Consider the following 16,372-nt stretch of genomic DNA (forward strand, 5'->3'; position numbering starts at 1 on the left):
TCTGCTCTGTTATTGGTAAATAGGACTTTCCTTGGCCAGTGAGGCAGGAGAATAGGAGTTGGGGTAGGTCCTGAAATCTGGGTACCTTGTTCCATCTTCCATGTGCTAGAATCCAGGGAAAGCATAGGTCTGTTTGTCCCAGCGTAAGAGTGCATCACCCACATACTTTAGGCTGATGGTTTGTGTCATCTTAGTGGGGGCGTCTAGCAGTGTTGAACTTTGGTCCTGGGAAGAATTTTTTTTTTTTATGCTGGTCCTGGGGCTGTCCCTGAGCTTTTTTTATTCATGGCTAGTACTGTTATCACTTGAGCCACAGCGCCACTTCAGACTTTTTTGGCGTGTAATTAGAGATGAGTCTCAAAAGAGTTTCTGCTCAAGTTGGCTTTGAACTGTGATCCTCAGATCTCAGCTTCCTGAGTAGCTAGGATTATAGGTGTGAGCCACCAGCATCTGGGTTGAAACTTTTTTTTTTTGGTCCTGAGTCCTGCCTAGTGGATCAGTATTCCCAGTCTGCAACTGGGATAGGCTTTGAATAGTCCCGAAGGAGGTTTTAGCTCTTGGTCTTCTTTGCAAGGGAAGAGAGCCTTGGTGACATAGGATCTGAGGTCGCCAAGGTACATGTGTGCACCTTGGGAATTAGGAGAAATGCACCAGGATTAGGAGCCCTGCCTGTCCAGCGAACCGGTTTACACGGGGAAGAGCAACCGGTTTGCACGGGGAAGAGCAACCGGTTTACACGGGGAAGAGCAACCGGTTTGCACGGGGAAGAGCAACCGGTTTACACGGGGAAGAGCAACCGGTTTGCACGGGGAAGAGCAACCGGTTTACACGGGGAAGAGCGGGGAAGAGCAGTCCTCTAGGAGGCGAGGAGCTTGAGCTGGGAGTGAGGTCGCAGGGCTCCTGAGATCCGCCCCCTTGAATCCCAGCTATGCCTCGGTCCGCCCTCTGGCCCACCCACCAGCCTGAGCTCCCGCACATCTGGATAGCAGCCTTGGGAACATGAACGGCTCTCAGGTGGGCGCAGTGGCCCAGGCTTCCTGGCTGAGCTGCTGCAACCAATCCGGGGAACCCCTGCAGCCTCCGGAGAGCCAGGGGCCTCGCGTGGTGCAGGCAGCAGTGCTGGGCGTGCTGTCTCTGCTCGTGCTCTGCGGGATCCTGTTCCTTGGCAGCAGCCTCCTCCTCCGTGCCCAGGGGCTCACGGCACTGCTGGCTCGCGAGTGGCGCCCATCCCGCGAGGCTGAGCCTGGAGGTGCCAGTGAAGGTGAGGAAGACTCCTAGGTGCCAGGCAGCGAGCGCTCCAGTCTGATCCTTGGCCTCCTCCTTGCGTCCCGAGCGCGCTGGGCAGGGGGCAGCTGCTGATGCTGCCCAACAGAGGATCCTTCAAACTCTTGGGCTTCGTTCAGGTGAGAAGCCCTGGGCACAGGCAGATGCGATAAGTAGGGGGAGAAGGGGAGACACGATGGGACCTTTACCTATACTAAGGGTACCTCTGGGTAAGTCCAGGAGAAGGCGGGTTGCAGCTACCAAGGTTCCTCTTCCAGGTCTGCTGAAGCCAGCCTGTTCCGCCCCAACTTGAGTCCCTTTCCCCCTTTGTCCTTTTCCTAGGAACAGATGGCCACTGTGAAAAGTGTGAGAGGGCACAGCAGACATATCAAAAAGGAGGGAGTCTGAAAGGGCCACAGCATGCTCTGGAGACCTCCCAGCACCCAATCTTCTGCACTTGTTCAGCCTCACCAGGCTCTAAGGCTCCCCATCTAGGTTGCCTGGGCCCTGCCCTCAAATAGGAACCGCTACCCGCTTTGGGTTTGAACTCTCCTTGATGTCTTTCCTATCCCATCCCCCCACCCCCAAGAGCAAGATTCCTCACTGTAGCTCCTGCTGAGGTATCTGAGATGTCTGGGTTACCCTGAGAATCCCTTTCCCAGGTTCCTGTATCCCAGAGCCAGGAGCTTTGTGTGGTGTGAGATTGGAAAGGTTCAAGGCAGCTGGGGGGCTTCAAGAGCACATTCCACCAGGAAGTGGGGCTGAGGATTTCCAGCTGTGGGGGCTCTGTGTGGGTCTCCTGTCTCTTGTCTGTCCAAGGACAGGAACCATCTGGAGGGAAGGGCCTGGGTGGCCCAGAAGACAAGTAACTCTAGGCCAAGGCCATCTACAGAGTCCTGGGCTGGGTGGGGGAGGGACAGACCTGCACTGTCCCTCTCCTTGTTCAGCCTTGTATGTAAGATTTCTGTGGGTAGTGGTATTATTTGTTGGGAGTGACTGGCTATGTCTGCCTCTCTTTTTCAATCCCTTCCCCTGCTTGCCCAGGACAGGAACAGGGTCCCAGTTCACCTGTGAGGAGAGTCTATTGGATGGCTGTGAAGAGAGGCTGAGAAGGGACAGTCATCAAGGGTGTGGGCAGGTGCAGCTAAGGTAGCTGTGAAGCTGACAATGTGTGATCCTGGCAGAGCAGTGCAAGGACTGACACTTATTAGATGGGGCTTCTGGGCTACCCAAGCCCTATGACTTGCCCACTTCTCAGAGATGCCATCTCCAACTCTTTGTGTTTGAATGTTCCTGGCAGCAGGGCATCTCGCTGTACCCAAAGGTCATTTCCCACCTCACTTTGTTGGGCCTGGAGAAGCAAAGAACTCCCTCTGCATTGTTTCCCAGTCCTTTCAGCTTTCTGCTTGACTCATGTGCTGTCTTCTTCCCTTTCCACCCTGTGTTCTCCTCATCTTTCCCCACTAAGATAGAGGGTCTCCAGACCTCTGAGAATCCTTCCCTTTTACAAATGGGAAGGCCCAGAACTTCTGAAAACAGCTCTGAAACTCAGAAGCAAGTGACCTGATCAAGTGAATGGCAGCGCTGGAACTGGACTTTGGGCCTCCAGGGCTTGGACTTATGGTGGTGTCCTTCCTGCTCTGTCCCTTTTTTTGTCCCCTGATGTCTCCCACCACTCTTTGATGAGATGCTGATGTAAAATGCCTCTCTTCCAAAGAAGGAGCCTTCATGTGTGCATATGTACACACACACACACACACACACACACACACACACACACACACACACACACACACACACACACACACACACACACACACGGCATGTAGTTTATCAGGGTATAAGCCCAAGTCTCTGTGTCACTGTTTGTCCTGTCTCTGATCTCCCAGGTCCCCTGCTGATAACTTTCCTGCTGCTAAAACAGTTTTCCTGATGCCAGCCATTTCCTAGCCAGCTAGGTTCAGCTTTCCTGGCCTAAGCCTGATGAATGGGTAAGGGTTTAGAGATTAGTTAGAATAAACATTGACAAGAAAGATCCAGGTGGTGAACTGGAAGGGCTGGCCTTTTGTTTAAGTTCCTGTGGTATTAGGGATGATTGGAGGACAGTCTGTCCCCAGCATCATCATGTCTGCTCGCACCCGTGACGGGTTGGGGACAGATAGGGGTTGGATGTCCTCAGCTCAGTGTTTGGTGGAGGAGTGGGACTTGCTGAGGACTGAAGTGTTCCCAGGGGAAGATACTGAATAGTTTGTTACAGAACTGTGGCCCTGATCAAGGCTGTTGGACTGAATGAGGTTGAAAGGGCTTAGAAAATTTGGAAGTGGATGATATCACCCCACCTTGGGCTCAGGCTGGGAATGAGGTGGGAGTTAGGTACAAGTCTGAAAGTCTCAAGAAAAACCAGGCATCTGAGCTCCCAGACAGCTGCACTACATGGGATGGGACTGGGGCCACATGTGGGCTGAGATCTTAACTTTCCTTCAGCCTATTGTTCATCCTGGGCTAGAACAGGCTACAGAGTTTAGCCCATCTTCTCCTTGGCCTCCAACTGTACAACTTCTCTCCAGCTACAGTGGGAGGGGCCATCTCTTACAGATTCCTGTGCCACGTGTGAGCTGCATCCTGGAGGGCTCTCAGCAGCTGCTGCCCTGGTGCTTCAGGTGATGACTGCGAGACATCTGGACTCTGATGATTCCTCGTTCTGGGATCCTGGCACCCACTACTTCCTCTGAGCTGCTCCCCTCCGCCTTCTGAAGGACTCCTAGTGTGAGCCTGGGAAGTCCATGCTAGGTGACTGCTGTGTACCCTGTGCTCAGAAGTGGGCTCACCTACTAACTGATGTAGTAGTCACTGACTTTACACCCACCAGGCCTTTGAGTGCAGTCCTGTTCTGCCTGGGCAGGGCACCAGTGATCTGATAGCCCTGTGATCTGTCCCTACTTGAGGGCTTTTGGTACCCCCAGAAACCCAACATTGGAAAATCACTTTCTGTGACTTGCTATTAAATATACCATAAATAAATACTTTGGTTCAGTCTGCTTCTAGCTCTTGACTAGGGATATTTGTGATTTGTTCCCTCACTCTCTTCCAGTTGACCTGCTTCTGGTATATGCTAAAATAGCAACTCCAGCCAAGGCTTCTCCCCCTTTGTCCTCTCAGTGTGGTCATTCCCTTTCCTGCCTCAGCCCTTCAGATCAAAGACTTTTCCCTCCCCCTCCCCCTCTCTCTTTCTCTCTCTCTCCTTCCTTCCTCCTTACCTCATTCTTTCTTCCCTCCCTCCCTCTCTCCCTCCCCCACTCTCTCTCTTTCTCTCTTTCTTCCAGTCCTGGGGCTTGAACTCAGGGCCTGGGTACTGTGCCTGAGCTGCTTTTTGCTCAAAGCTAGCACTCTACCACTCTAGCCACAGCACCACTTCTGGCTTTTTCTGTATATGTGGCACTGAGGAATGTAACCCAGGGCTTCATCCATGCTAGGCAAGCACTCAACCACTAAGCCACATTCCCAGCCTCCCAAGACTTTCTTTTCCCCCACTCTCTCCCAAGACTTTCTATAGGTGAGATGTGAGATGTGCAAAATGTCATGTCAAAGCAAACTTTACAATGTCGGTGTGGGGGGGGGGGCAGGGGGGTATGATTGGGTGGGGGGGAGGGGGGAGGCTGGGAAGGGAGGTGAAGGGTAAACAAAGGAGGAGGCTGCAATGCTTGGTAAGAAATGTATGCATTATCCTGCCAATGTAATTGTAACCCCTCTGTACAGTATGTTCTCAAATAAAATAAAATAAAATTTAAATTAAAAAAAAAAAAAAAAAAGAAAGTGACTCTTATGCCAACACTCTGCTGTCCCCTTGTGGCCAGTATATGCAAGAGCTCCACTTCATTCAACCAGTATTGACTGGGTGTCTTGTCAGAGTCCAGCCTGAGCAGAGTGCTAGGGGAGATGAGGGTGGATTTTGTGTACTGAGTACCAGGTTGAAAATTTTCCTGAACCCCAGTATCTTCATCCATGAAATAGAAGTGACAATTGGATCGTGAGGATCCAATAGATAATGTGCTTCTCTATCCAATAAAGGCTTTTTGCAGTAATTATCATTTGGCATTGATTTTCCTGTCTGACCATTCCCAGAGGGGAGGGTGGCAGGGACAGCCTGGACTGGAGCTGTTTTTTTTCCCCCGGTCGTGGGGCTTGAACTTTGGGCCTAGGCACTGTCCCTCAGCTCTTTAGCTCAAGGCTAGCACTCTACTACTTGGGCCACAGTGCCATTTCTGTTTTTTTCTGCCTATGTGATACTGGGCAATTGAACCCAGGGCCTCATGCATGCAAGGCAAGCACTCTACCACCTTCCCAGCCCCTGGAGCTGCTGTTTATCTAAGATGGCTGGTGACTGGAAGCTTTGAGTGAAAAAGTAGTATGGATTTAAGCTCTGGGTCTTTGGGAGCTTGGGATCCATTTGAGAGTGGGAGAAGCTGGAAGTAAAAAGGAAGCAAGAAGGCAATTGGAAAAAAAAAACCAAAATGGTAGTCACCAGAGCTTGGGATACAGGCCTTGGTTGTTAGCTGCATGTGAGGGATGAGGAGGAGGGAGAGGCAGACAGGACCACATCTTGGCTCCTGGCCTAGACCAATGAGGGGGTGGTGATACCCCTCAGTGAGAGAATGAATTACCCTTGAGGACTTTTTTTGGTTGGTTGTGGGGCTTGAACTCTGGGCCTGGGTACTATCCCTGAGCTCTTCAGAGCACTCAAGGCGAGTGCTCTACCATTTGAGCCACAGTGCCACTTCCTTTAGGACTTCTTTAGTCTGAATTTACCACCTACATGGAGGGAAATTATTGGCTCATGTAAGTGACAACTATCTAGGAATAATTCTGACTTCTGGCCTTTCATGATTCAGGGTCCAAGCCATGAGAACAGGCTATTTCTCCTTCCTTAGCCTGGTTCTGCTTGCCTGTCTGAGCTCCAGGCAATATAACCTGGCAATCAAGAGAAAGGATTCTGGAACCACACTGCCTGGATTTAAATTCTGTGTACTATGTGGCCTGAGTAGGTGCCTCACTTTTCTGTGCCTTGATTCCTTCATTTTCAGACTGGGGCAGTAAGATGTAGCACATGCCATTTTTGGTTAGGATGAAAGGAAAGTCAAACATGTACAAGTGAGAGTGCTTGTTGATTTATTGGGTCTCAACATGTGGTAGGATGTTGGCTTTATGGCTCTCAGCTTCCATATCAGGAAAGAGGAGAGTCATCCCCAGCTTATAATGGTCAAGCCCTGGGGTCTGCTGTGAGTAAGCCTGTTTAACTTGTGCTAACCCTAAAGCAGTGCTATGCTGGATTGTTGTAGACCTTAGTGACATGCTCTACTTGGGTTAGGACTGGAGTGTACCCCAAAATAACAGTATCAAAAGGAAGGGAATGTCTGCTTATCAAATCTGGGCCTATGTAAAGCTGGGCTCTCGTGGCTCATGTCTATAATCCTAGCTATTCAAGAGACTGAGATCTGAGGATCATAATTTGAAGTCAGCCCACCCAGGCAGGAAAGTCCATAGGATTTTTCTCCAATCAACCACTAAAATGCTGTAAGCAGAGCTGTGACTCAGGTAGTAGAGCACCAGCCTTGATTGAAAAAGCTGAGGGACAATGCCCAGACCATGAGTAGTTCAAGCCCAGTACTGGTACATTAAAAAAAAAATACCAAAGCAAAACAATAACAACAACAAAACACCCGGGTCTGTTTAGTCCTGGGTAAATATGCTAAGTGGTCATAAAACAACCCATGGCTGCTGAAGACGGGTACTGGCAGAAAGGTGGCTGAGGAATCTAATCCCCAGGGACTGCAGGGACAATCAAGGGGAGTTGTTAGGTGGCAATTAGTTATAGGGCTGGGAGCACAGCAGGGAAAGTTCTAGGTTGCAATGCTGTTGGGGGGGGGGGAGAACAGAGCTGTGAGAAGGGTCAGGTTGAGATGGGGGTACAGCCCTCAGAGACCCTCACTTAAAGAAGGGGCAGAGGAACAGTGCCAGGGAACTGGGGGAAATGCAGATGGACTCTCAGAAATGTTAGGGAAGAGGACATTTGGGGAACGGAGTTGTTGGCCAGGAGCATCCATATCCCTATCCCAATTCTGGGGCTCTGGGAAGGGACCTGTAGTTGGGGGTCTGGGAAGGGAGGCGATGGGGAGACTCCAGACCACCTGCTATCCTGCCACTACCCTTCCACCTCAAACAAGGAGCTCATCCAGAAGAAAGTGGTGAGTGGCTTTCTCCTGGGCTGGAGAGCCTGCTGTGTGAGGAGAGGGATGGCATACTGTACATGCACATGTGTGTGTGTGTGTGTGTGTGTGTACATTACTTAATGTTGTATGAATGTTTCGCTAGGTAAATGTCTCACACATAGAGTCAATAAATAAAAAAGAAAACAAAACTTTTTTTCTTTTTTTTTTTTAGGTCTGAGACCAAGACTTGAACTTTGTATCTGTGGCTTTTGCTTATTGTCTAGCACTCTACCTACTGAGCCATACCTCCAACACCAGAAAATACTTTTGCCAGGTGCTGGGGGCACATGCCTATAATCCTAGCTACTCAGGAAGTGGAGATCTGAGGATCATGATTTGAAGTCAACCTGGGCAGGAAAGTCAGTGAGACTTTTATCTCCAATCAATTACTAGAAAACCAGAAGTGGCACTGTGACTTAAAGTGGTAGAATGCTATCTTTGAGCAAAAAAGCTCAGGGACAGTGCCCAGGCCCTGAGTCCCATGACCAACAAAGAAAAACTTGTAAGCGGGAGATGTGACTTAAGGTGTAGAGCACAAGACCTTCAGCAAAAAAGCTCAGGGAGATGGGAAAAAACAAGTCGTTTAAGGATACAGGTGGACCCGATGCAACTATGAGAAGTACAAGTTGTCATGTCAAAAACGAACTTTACAACTTTGGTGCGGGGGGGTGGGGGTGGGGGTGGGGATTGGGTGGGGCGGAGGGGGGAGGCTGGGAAGGGATGTGAAGGGTAAACAAAGGAGGAGGCTGCAATGCTTGATAAGAAATGTACTCATTATCCTGCCCATGTAATTGTAACCCCTCTGTACAGTATGTTCACAAAAAATAAAAATAAAAATAAATAAAAAAAAATAAAGCTCAGGGATAGCACCCAAGCCCTGAGTTAAAAAAAAATAACAGCCACTTTTGGGGCTGGGAATATGGCTTAGTGGTAGAGTGCTTGCCTAGCATGTATGAAGCCCTGGGTTCCATTCCTCAGTACCACATAAACAGAAAAAGCCAGAAATGATGCTGTGGCTCAAGTGGTAGAGTTCTAGCCTTGAGTAAAAGCAGCTCAGGGACAGTGCCCAAGGCCTGAGTTCAAGCCCTAGGACTGGCAAAAAAAAAAAGCCCCAAACCACTTTCACCCCTATGTGGCTACAGAGTGGGAAGACTGAGGCTTTAGCCATGAACTCCATCCAGGGCCCCTGCTCAGAACCCCCTGCTTCAGATGCTATGCTTTTGAGCTCACTCTTGTCCTTGTGGTTTGTTCACATGGGGATAATTAAGGTCTCCCAATTCATTGCCTCTACTTCCTCCCTGTCCCTCAGACCCTTCAGTTTAGATTCATGGCTGTAACCCCAGTCACACTGTAATTTGCCTCTACTTTGTTCCATCTATGAAACTATCCAGGTAAAGCCTCAGCCGTGGGTGGCTATGATACCCCATTTTCTGATCTGGTACCTGGGTTGCTGGGTAGCCTCAAAAAATATCTCACCTAGGTGTGGCTCACACCTGTAATCCTAGCTACTCAGGAGGCTGAGATCTGAGGATCACAGTTCAAAGCCAGCCCAGGCAGGAAAGTCCGTGAAATGCTTATCTCCAATAAACCACCAGAAAGCCAGAAGTGGCGCTGTGGCTCAAGTGGTAGAGCTCTAGCCTTGAGCTGAAGAGCTGAGGGACAGGGCCCAGGCCCAGAGTTCAAGCTCCACAACCAACCAAAAAAAAAAAAAAAAAAAAAAATCACACCTAAAATAAAATCACACATTTGGACAGCCTATGGCACTAAGAATGGGGACCAGTTGCCCTACCCCATCTCTGTGTGGTCACTCAAGTCTTTCCCAGTCTCAGACCCTGAACCTCTCCAAGGCCTCGTCACCTGCTTTCTCCCAGAAAGAGAATCCAGCTGAGGGGCTTGCCCTCCTGCCCCTGCATGTCCCTGCTGTGCCACAGCTTATGCTGCCAGCCTCCTTCTGGCTTCCAGCTTCTTTCATTGCCCCTCTGCTGGTTCCAGCACCATAAGCACACTCAAGTTTCTTTTGCCTTAAAATAGCCCTCTTGTCCCCACCACCTCCTCCAATTTCTGTCCTATAGCCAAGCGTCTCCAAGGAGCTGCCCCATGCAGCACCCTACTTTTCTAGCTTCAGCTTGCTCCTCAGACCTCCCCAGATTGGCCTCTCCCCTTTCCTCCCATTCACTAAACCCTAGGTGGTGCCTCAAAAGGCCAGTTTTTAGTTCTTACCTCAATGTGCTCCTGGCTGCTTCCATTGCCGCTGAATCCTCACTAGGCTCCAGAGTCTAACCCTAGTCCTGCTCCCTTTACCATGGAGCCTAAATTGTGCCCTTCATTAAGAAAGTAGAATGGGCCAGATGCTGGCTTCTAATCCTAGCTACTCAGGAGGCTGAGATCTGAGGATTGTGGTTCAAAGCCAGCCCCGGCAGGAAAGTCCATGAGACTCTTATCTCCAATAAACCACTCAGAATACCAGAAGTGGCACTGTGGCTCAAGTGGTAGAGCTCTAGCCTTGAGCTGAAGAGCTGAGGGACAGCACCCAGGCCCAGAGTTCAAGCCCCATGACCGACACACACACACACACACACACACACACACACACACACACACACACACACACACACACGTTCCATGAGACACATATCTCCAATTAACCAGTAACAAGCTGGCAATGGAGCTGTGGCTCAAGTGATAGGTTTATAGCCTTGAGCAACAAAGCTCAGGGACAGCACTCAGGCCCTTAGTTCAAGCCCCAGGATAGGCACAGAAAAAGAAAAAGAAAGAGTCGGGGAGGGAGGGAGAGAAGGAGGAAGGAAGGAAAGAAGGAAGGAAGGAAGGAAGGAGGGAAGGAAGGTAGGAGGGAAGGAAGGAAGGAGGGAAGGAAGGAAGGAAGGAAAAGTCTGATGGCTTTGCAAGACTCATGACTAAGCCTGCCTTCTGGCATGCCTGTCTGGGCTTCTTCAGCACCCCCTCCTTATTTGGGTCCTGGAGAGTCTTGATTTACTTCCTTTAGGACAGGCCAGATCAGCATCTCCTGGCAGCTTCCAGCACTTTATGGCCAGGTCCCCAGAGCACTGTCCCATTAACCAGCCCCCTTCCTTTCTCAGCCATATTGACTGGCCTCTCTCCATGCTCATACTTCTACATCTAGTCAGGGCAGCCTGTTTTCAAACACTGGAGAACAGAGAGGTTCCTGCCTTAGCGAGCCTGACATTCTGAAGAGAGGGGATGGTCCACAAACCTGTAAACATGAGGTAACTGCAGATAATAATGATGGTCAAGGAAAGCCTCCCTAGGGAGATGACATTTGAGTTGAGACCTGACCTATCAGGAAGATTCAGCCAGGGACGAGTTGGGGCATGGTGTTCCTGCCAGAGGGACAGCAGGTGGAAAGGTCCATGGTAGGAATGACTTTCTCATGTCTGAGAGAAGGAAGAGAGACTAGTATGCCTGGGTGTGAGAGTGAGGGAATAGGGTATGGGATGCTGTAGGTAGGAAGGCCTGCCAGAGCAGGTTTCAAGGCACTTCAGTTCCAGGCACATTCCCCTTCCCCATGTCATCCCTAGCAGCTGTCCTTGAATCCCCTCTTGCTGCTCCACCATCTCTGCTGTCAGTCCCTCTCCCAATATGGTTCATTCTACCTCTTAGAAAGCTTTTCTCCAAGCTGAGTGCTGGAGGCTCATATCTCTAATCCAAGTTACTTAAGAGACTGAGATCTGAGGCTCCAGGTTCCAGTGAACACAGGCAGACAAATCCATGACATTCATCTTCAATTAGCTAGCAAAAAGCCAGAAGTGAACATGGATCAACTAATAGATTGCCTGCCTTGAGTGAAAAAGCTAAGTAAGAGTATGAGTCTCACTGGGCACTGGTGGCTCACACCTGTAATCCTAGCAACTCAGGAGGCTAAGATCTGAGGATCGCGGTTCACAGCCAGCCTGGGCAGGAAGATCCGTGAGACTCTTATCTCCAATAAACCACTAGAAAACTGGAAGTGGTACTGTGGCTCAAGCAGTAGAGCACTAGCCTTATAAAAGCTAAGGGACAGTGCCCAGGCTCAGAGTTTAGGTGTAGGGAATTCTGGATCAGAGTTGTAAGACCTGGAAAGGGTTAAGAAATGGGAGGCCATTTCAACGGCACTCAGAAGGCTAAGAGCTGGGCCCTGGAAAGATCAAGCAGTCAAGGCAAGACAGAGAGGCTCAAGTTTCTACCCTAAGACTGAGCTGTTTGGACACCAAAAGTTTAAGACCTTGGAGATAAGATGAAAGCCTATGTTAAGGTTGGAATGTTTATTGCTTCCCTCCACTTCCTAAGATAAGTGAGTCAATTACGTGTGGATGATTGTAACTTCAAAGATAGATTGATACCCAAGTCTCTGCACATACCTGTAGTCACCTCCCATGTATTGAACTAAATACATAGGTTTGTTAATGGGACCTCGAACTGGAGGTACAGAGATTCAGAAGCTGGTGAGTGCTGGATCCCCTGGTACCCCTTTCTTGTCCTTTCTCTCCTTTCTCAGTTCTTTGGCCCAGGTATCCATCTTCATGCTGTCCCTAGTTGTGGTTAGCAACATTCAAACCTAGGATGGGGTGGGATGAGTGTGAGGCTCTGAGTACGAGCCTCAGTTGCAGCACATTTACACACAACAAAGCTTGACTTAGGCTAGGAATGTGGCTTAGTGGTAGAGTGCTTGCCTAGCATGCATGAATTCCTGGGTTCCATTCCTCAGTACCACATATACAGAAAAAGCTGGAAGTGGTGCTGTGGCTCAAGTGTTAGAGTGCTAGCCTTGAGCAAAAGCAGCTCAGGGACAGCACCCAGGCCCTGAGTTCAAGCCCTAGGACTGGCAAACAAACAAAAAACCCTTGACTTAGCTAGCTTGCTCTCTTTTGTCACATAAGTTCCAAGGTTTTCTATTATTGGACTTTAGTGTCCTTCTGTACTAGTTTCCTCAGACCTCACATCTCATGCAAATCTGTTATCCTGGGCTTCAGGTGGCCATCATGCACAGGTCCTCAGCCCTGGCCATTTCCACAAGGGTTGCTTCTGGGGGGTTCAATTCTGCTCTTGCTTTTCTCTCTCCTTCTGATCAGCCCAGACCCCACAGCTTTCCAAGAGCCGCTCCTCATTTGAAGTTGGTAGTTTACGTGAACCCTCACATTTTCATGACTTTGATTCCATTCCTTGCAAAACAACCTGACTCAAGATGCATGTACTTCCTTCTTGGACTAGCTTTCATGATAAGACATTATTAGCTGGAAACTTCTCTGCCTGAGCCATCTGCTCAAATGCCAGCTCTATTAAGAGAGAGATTTTTGATGTTTTGCTTACTACACATAGGTTGTGTGTATGTGTGTGTGTGTGTGTGTGTGTGTGTGTGTGTGTGTGTGTGTGTGTGTGTGCATGTGTGTTGGTATTTTGGCTTGAATTAAAGGTCTGGATGCTGTCTCTTAGAATTTTCACTGAAGACCAGAACTAATTCACTTGGGCCACAGCTCCACTTAAGGATTTTTTTTGTCACTCCAGGGGGCTGAACTCAGGCTCTGGGTATTGTTCTTGAGCTTTTTGCTCAAGCCTAGCACTCTACCAGTTAAGCCACAGTTCTACTCTGGCTTTTTTGGTGCTTAATTGGAGATGAGATTCTCATGGACTCTTCTGCCTGGGCTGGCTTGGAACCATGATCTCAGTCTCCTGAGTAGCTAGGATTACAGGTGCGAGCCTCGGCAGCCAGCTCCCTTTGCTTTTTTGTCCAAGGCTAGCACTTTACCAGCCTAACCAGTGGTTAATTGGAGATAAGAATCCGATGGACATTCTTGCCTCGGCTGGTTTTGAACCTCTGTTCTTAGATCTCAGTCTCCTGAGTAGCTAGGATTATAGGCATAAACCACTGACACCCTGCAGGAAATATATTTTTTGAAGGAATACCATTGCCTCATATTTTTCCTTTGATCACAGATTGAAGAATAGAGGGAGCTGTAAATGTGTCATGGTTCCTTTGTTTTCTCAGGCCACAAAAAAACCAAAACAGACAAAAACTCCCAACAACCTATCACCTCATAGAATGTGCTAGAACCTAAGTGAGGCACATTGGAGTTGATCATATGATCTGATGCCTGCATGACTTAGAGAAATGTCACAGCAGAGTTTAAGGAGAACAGTTGATAGACTTGTGGAAACCAACATGCTCATTAAAGATTTAGTAATAACAAAGTTTTATGAGGAAATCAAGAAGTCCAAACTACCCAATACTGTCAATTCTCTAACTACCACTCAATCTTCCCCCTCTCAACTCTCCCCCCTCAACTCTTCTCTGCCCCCCCCCCCGCCCCCAACTCCCATTCAGGCCAGTGATGCAGGATGTAGCCTTGTGATTGGATGGAAATGTGAACAACCTGCCCTCTCTGGTACCCAGGAGGACTTCTCACAGGTTATAGAAACATTGGGAGTGTAATCAATCACTTCAAAGGCACAGGTGGCTGGCAAATGGAACAGTTTGCTGCCTGTTGGTTCCCAATTTTGAATGTATATTTTTTTGTTTAAAAATGTCTTTATCACATACCAAATGGTTACAGGAATTATAGGGGAAGTGAACTAAAAGTAGAAACGATAATTCATCATTTGTCATTTGAGAGAAATGATGAATATTTCAAAACCATTTGGCAGGAAGTAAGAGATTATGTCCCACCTTCCCTCCCCCAGGGGCTAAGGCAATGTTTGTTCCAAGTGGTGCCAAGCTCTATTGGCCCCAAGGACTTTTAATGGATGCTGCATGAAGAAGGGATCCATACTCTAATAAACTGGGGACTGGTGGGTTAAGCTAAGTTAGATGAGGTTCTTTATTAGTTTTTTCCCAAGGGGCATTGTTATACTGATATTATAATGTATCTAAAAGGGAAGTCAGGAGGCTGAGCTAGGAGGGTCTCTTGAGCCCAGGAGATTAAGATTAGCCTGGGCAACATAAGGAAACCCTTATATCTTTTTTGTTGTTGTTGTTGGTCATGAGGCCTGAACTCTGGGCCTGGGCACTGTCTCTGGTCTCTGAGCTCTTCAGCTCAAGGCTAGTGCTCTACTACTCGAGCCACAGTGCCACTTCCGGCTTTTTCTGCTTATGTGGTGCTGAGGAATTGAACCCAGGGCCTCATGCATGTAAGCATTATGCCCACCTTTGGTCCTCAGCTCCACCCAGACCTGAGCTCCTCCCTGCCCTGGAGTTCCTGCCATACAGCTGGCCCTTCTCTCTCTCCACCCAGACCCACCTGAACTTTACCTCACTTCCTACCCTCAGACCCTGCTGCTACCTAGATATTGGAGGTTGCCATGTGCTCTCTCTCTTTGGGAGAACTATAGCTCTTCTAATAAGCCTTGTAATAATCTTTATCTTATGCCTGCCTGCCTCCACATGGTCCCCTGGGATGTGGATCCTTTCAATGCATGCAAGGCGAGCACTCTACCACTGAGCCACCTTCCCAGACCAGGAAACCCTTATATCTAAAAAAGAGGAGGAGGGTAGGAGGATAATGCTGAGTATGGGGCTCACATCTGTAATCTTAGCTTTCAAGAGGTTGAGATATGGGGATCATAAGGATTGATTGTTGTTCTTTTTTTTTTTTTTTTGAGGTGGCTGGATTTTTTATTTCATTCATGGTTCAGCCAGATGATACGGGCCGGGCTGATCCCTCCACCAGCCTGCTGGGCCTCTGCAGGAATATTCCGCCTTCCCTCATAGGTCGGGAGGGGCGTGAGTGGGGAGAGGGGGGTTCTCTGTCACTGCTCACTTTCCAAGTTCCACCTCTGACCTGGCCATGACACCATCGTGCCCTCAACTCCTATTCTGTGCCCAAGACAGGACGCTTCTGTTGAGTGCCCAGCTCCACCAGCCACCCTCCGGCCAAGTAGATCTGGGGCAATAGAAGGAATTATATACCACAGCAAATGACCCCGGCTTCTGCATTCTACACTCCACAGGCTATGATTTCCCCACACCACCAGGCTCCTATGTAGCCCAAGTGCTCTCTCCTTCCCTGAACATCTCTTTGTAAGGTCCGCTCCTGGATGGCTAGCAGACTCCACCCTCCTTGCAGCAAAGTCTCCACCCAGTACCTGCATTACCTAGGCAACTGGGACACCTGGAAGAGGTCACATCTGCATCCGCTGAGGTCACATCTGAATTTGATGTGGCCACACCTTTCTCCGCCCATACCTTAGATAAGGCCTAGCCCAGGCCCAGACTGCTCTCTCTCTCTGCTCTTTTCTAGCTCTTTCTCAACTCTTTCCTTCTCTTTCCCAGCTCTCTCTCTTTCCCAGCTTTCCCAGCTCTCTTTCCCAGGCCTTTCCCCACTGCATGGAGGACCAAGATGGCCTGGTGCCAGCCGGAACGATGAATAAACCTACTCCTTACCTGAATACCACGTGCGTGCTGCTGTTCTTACTCGGCTACCTCTTTTTAAAAACCTAACACTCTTGTCCCTTTTCCTGGGCTCCTCCCCACAAGACTTTACCTAAAGGCTTTATTTAATTTTATTTGTGTTGATTGTTGTTCTAAGCCAGTCTGGGCAGGAAAGTCTTCGAGGCTTATCTCTAATTAACTACACACACACACACACAGACACACACACACACAGACACACACACACACACACACACACACACACACAGACACACACACACACACACACACACACACACACACACACACACACACACACACAGTCCAAAAGAGGCGGTATGGCTGAAGTGGTACAGTGCCAGCCTTGAGTGGAAAAAAACATATGAGGTGGGCTGAGAATGTGGCTTAGTGGTAGAGTGCTTACCTAGCATGCATGAAGCCCTGGGTTCCTTAGTTCCACATA

At 49.1% G+C, this 16,372-nt stretch overlaps 1 protein-coding gene across 4 annotated transcripts; it reads left to right on the forward strand.

Moving 5' to 3' along the window:
- Positions 1-981: 981 nt before the first annotated feature.
- Positions 982-4,865, forward strand: Smim41 (small integral membrane protein 41). 4 transcript variants are annotated; one of them, XR_011374966.1, is made up of 2 exons: positions 982-1,403; positions 3,831-4,865. XR_011374966.1 is itself a non-coding variant. In XM_070035333.1 (2 exons), the coding sequence occupies exons 1-2, from the start codon at positions 1,000-1,002 to the stop codon at positions 3,993-3,995; spliced, it is 399 nt and encodes a 132-aa protein (XP_069891434.1). In that variant the 5' UTR covers positions 982-999; the 3' UTR covers positions 3,996-4,865. The 4 variants fall into 4 exon arrangements, 1 of the variants encoding a protein (XP_069891434.1); XR_011374965.1 differs by having other exon boundaries at positions 3,859-4,865; XR_011374967.1 differs by lacking the exon at positions 3,831-4,865 and adding an exon at positions 1,606-1,828.
- Positions 4,866-16,372: the final 11,507 nt, after the last annotated feature.

Source organism: Dipodomys merriami, unplaced genomic scaffold (assembly GCF_024711535.1).
Source record: "Dipodomys merriami isolate MVZ:Mamm:240054 unplaced genomic scaffold, mDipMer1.0.p SCAF_10, whole genome shotgun sequence".
Taxonomy (NCBI): domain Eukaryota; kingdom Metazoa; phylum Chordata; class Mammalia; order Rodentia; family Heteromyidae; genus Dipodomys; species Dipodomys merriami.

Coding starts and splice junctions, on each gene's coding strand:
- Smim41 (XM_070035333.1), top strand. CDS start 1,000: ATGAACGGCTCTCAGGTGGGCGCAGTGGCCCAGGCTTCCTGGCTGAGC. Junction 1,262..3,858: donor GCCTGGAGGTGCCAGTGAAG/GTGAGGAAGACT, acceptor CATCTCTTACAG/ATTCCTGTGCCACGTGTGAG.